The sequence below is a fragment of the Trichoplax adhaerens genome, genomic scaffold (assembly GCF_000150275.1).
Source record: "Trichoplax adhaerens TRIADscaffold_2588 genomic scaffold, whole genome shotgun sequence".
Taxonomy (NCBI): domain Eukaryota; kingdom Metazoa; phylum Placozoa; class Uniplacotomia; order Trichoplacea; family Trichoplacidae; genus Trichoplax; species Trichoplax adhaerens.
This window is the reverse complement of record NW_002061854.1, coordinates 1-1,465: the sequence shown is the minus strand read 5'-3', so window position 1 is coordinate 1,465 and position 1,465 is coordinate 1. Positions and strand designations below refer to the sequence as shown.

Genomic DNA, 1,465 nt, shown 5'->3' with positions numbered 1-1,465 from the left:
TAAATCGGCAATACAAACGAAAGTTACCAACAACGACAATAAATATGTCCCATGCGGATCCTGCGACTAATCATTATCAAAACTTACAAAACTTATGTAATATGGACGGTACAGTTACTGTATTGATTGCCGTACTCATTCCCGAACCTCTTGTTTACGTAACACTGTAGTTACAGCATGATCTCACTTATTTTCTATGTTAAAATCCCCCAAAAAGTGAATCACACTATAATTGAGTCAAATTGTGATACAAAATCGCAAACAAAAAAATGTCGCTTCGATAGAGATATCGCAACCTGCGTTGATTATACAGTGTAAGAGTCAATTTTTCTTAAATGGGCTTAATTTATTTGCAGAAATCTTCACTTCTCGCAATCTTACAGAGTGAATACTGATACAAGTTCTATTGTTATTTCACTGTTCTAAGTACCGTAATTTTAGTCAACTTTTGGTACAAAATGTCAAATAAAAATATTTCAAAAGTAATAGCGCAAATTCCGTAGATTTTAGGTTGAGAAGGACTTAAAAAGCAATACTATATTAATAGCACGTACAGCATGAGAAAAGATAAAACTCTATCAATATCACAATCTGTATTAATACAAGCTCAGTATGCGTACCTAAATCATAAATTTCTATTGATACCACCGTACCATTCTCGAACTATATATATATATACTGTACACCGATAAATATTACTTGTACTTACCAGTATTTACTGTATTAAGGAACTCGATTGATTGAACACTCCATATTTAAATTTTTTCATTTACTCACTCGAGTCTGGCTAATGTTATCTCGGAATAATATATTTTACTTCTAGTGCCTATCCTCCAGAGATTTCTTTGTTATTGCAAATGCTAACGAGGACTATGGCATTTCGTATTCTCAATTCTCATCTATATGCCCAGCCATTCTACAACAAGTTCTGAGCAAAGCTTGTAAAAATGATACCAAGTATGTTACTACTACTCCTCCTCCTTCTTCCAACAACGTGCCAGATCCTTTACAAGGTAAGTAACAACGTTTAATACATCCTTTGCGAAGAGGAATGCCGGCTCTTTCTTCAACCAATTACTGAAATAGTGATACGACAGTAATGCTGTTCACTAAAGATTTCCCTGTTCTACTTGTAGTGTGGGGATTCGGCGTTCTATTTTCAACAATTATTTGTTTGGGATCTGTCATCGGAGCTGCTATACTGCCTTTCATGAATGGAGCAACGTATAAGAGAGCGATGATATTTATGATAGCACTCGCTGTCAGTACTTTATCTGGAAACGCTGTATTACATCTCATACCGAGCGTGAGTACCATTATGTTAATAGGGTTACCATTTTTATGACCTAATTTTTCATAGAATCTATCCGATACCTTCCAAACATTTTATGATACTGAAGATACACTGTATATGTACACTTTTTAAATTCAGGTTATTTTATTTACGACTAATTCGCCGAACAAC

The 1,465-nt window shown here is 34.5% G+C and overlaps 1 protein-coding gene across 1 annotated transcript; it reads left to right on the top strand.

Moving 5' to 3' along the window:
* Positions 1–458: 458 nt before the first annotated feature.
* TRIADDRAFT_62928 (uncharacterized protein) lies at positions 459–1,306 on the top strand (the record flags this gene model as incomplete). Its single annotated transcript, XM_002118913.1, has 3 exons — positions 459–482; positions 824–1,013; positions 1,137–1,306. Coding segments are annotated over 3 exons (384 nt in total), but the record flags the coding sequence as incomplete, so codon positions are not given.
* Positions 1,307–1,465: the final 159 nt, after the last annotated feature.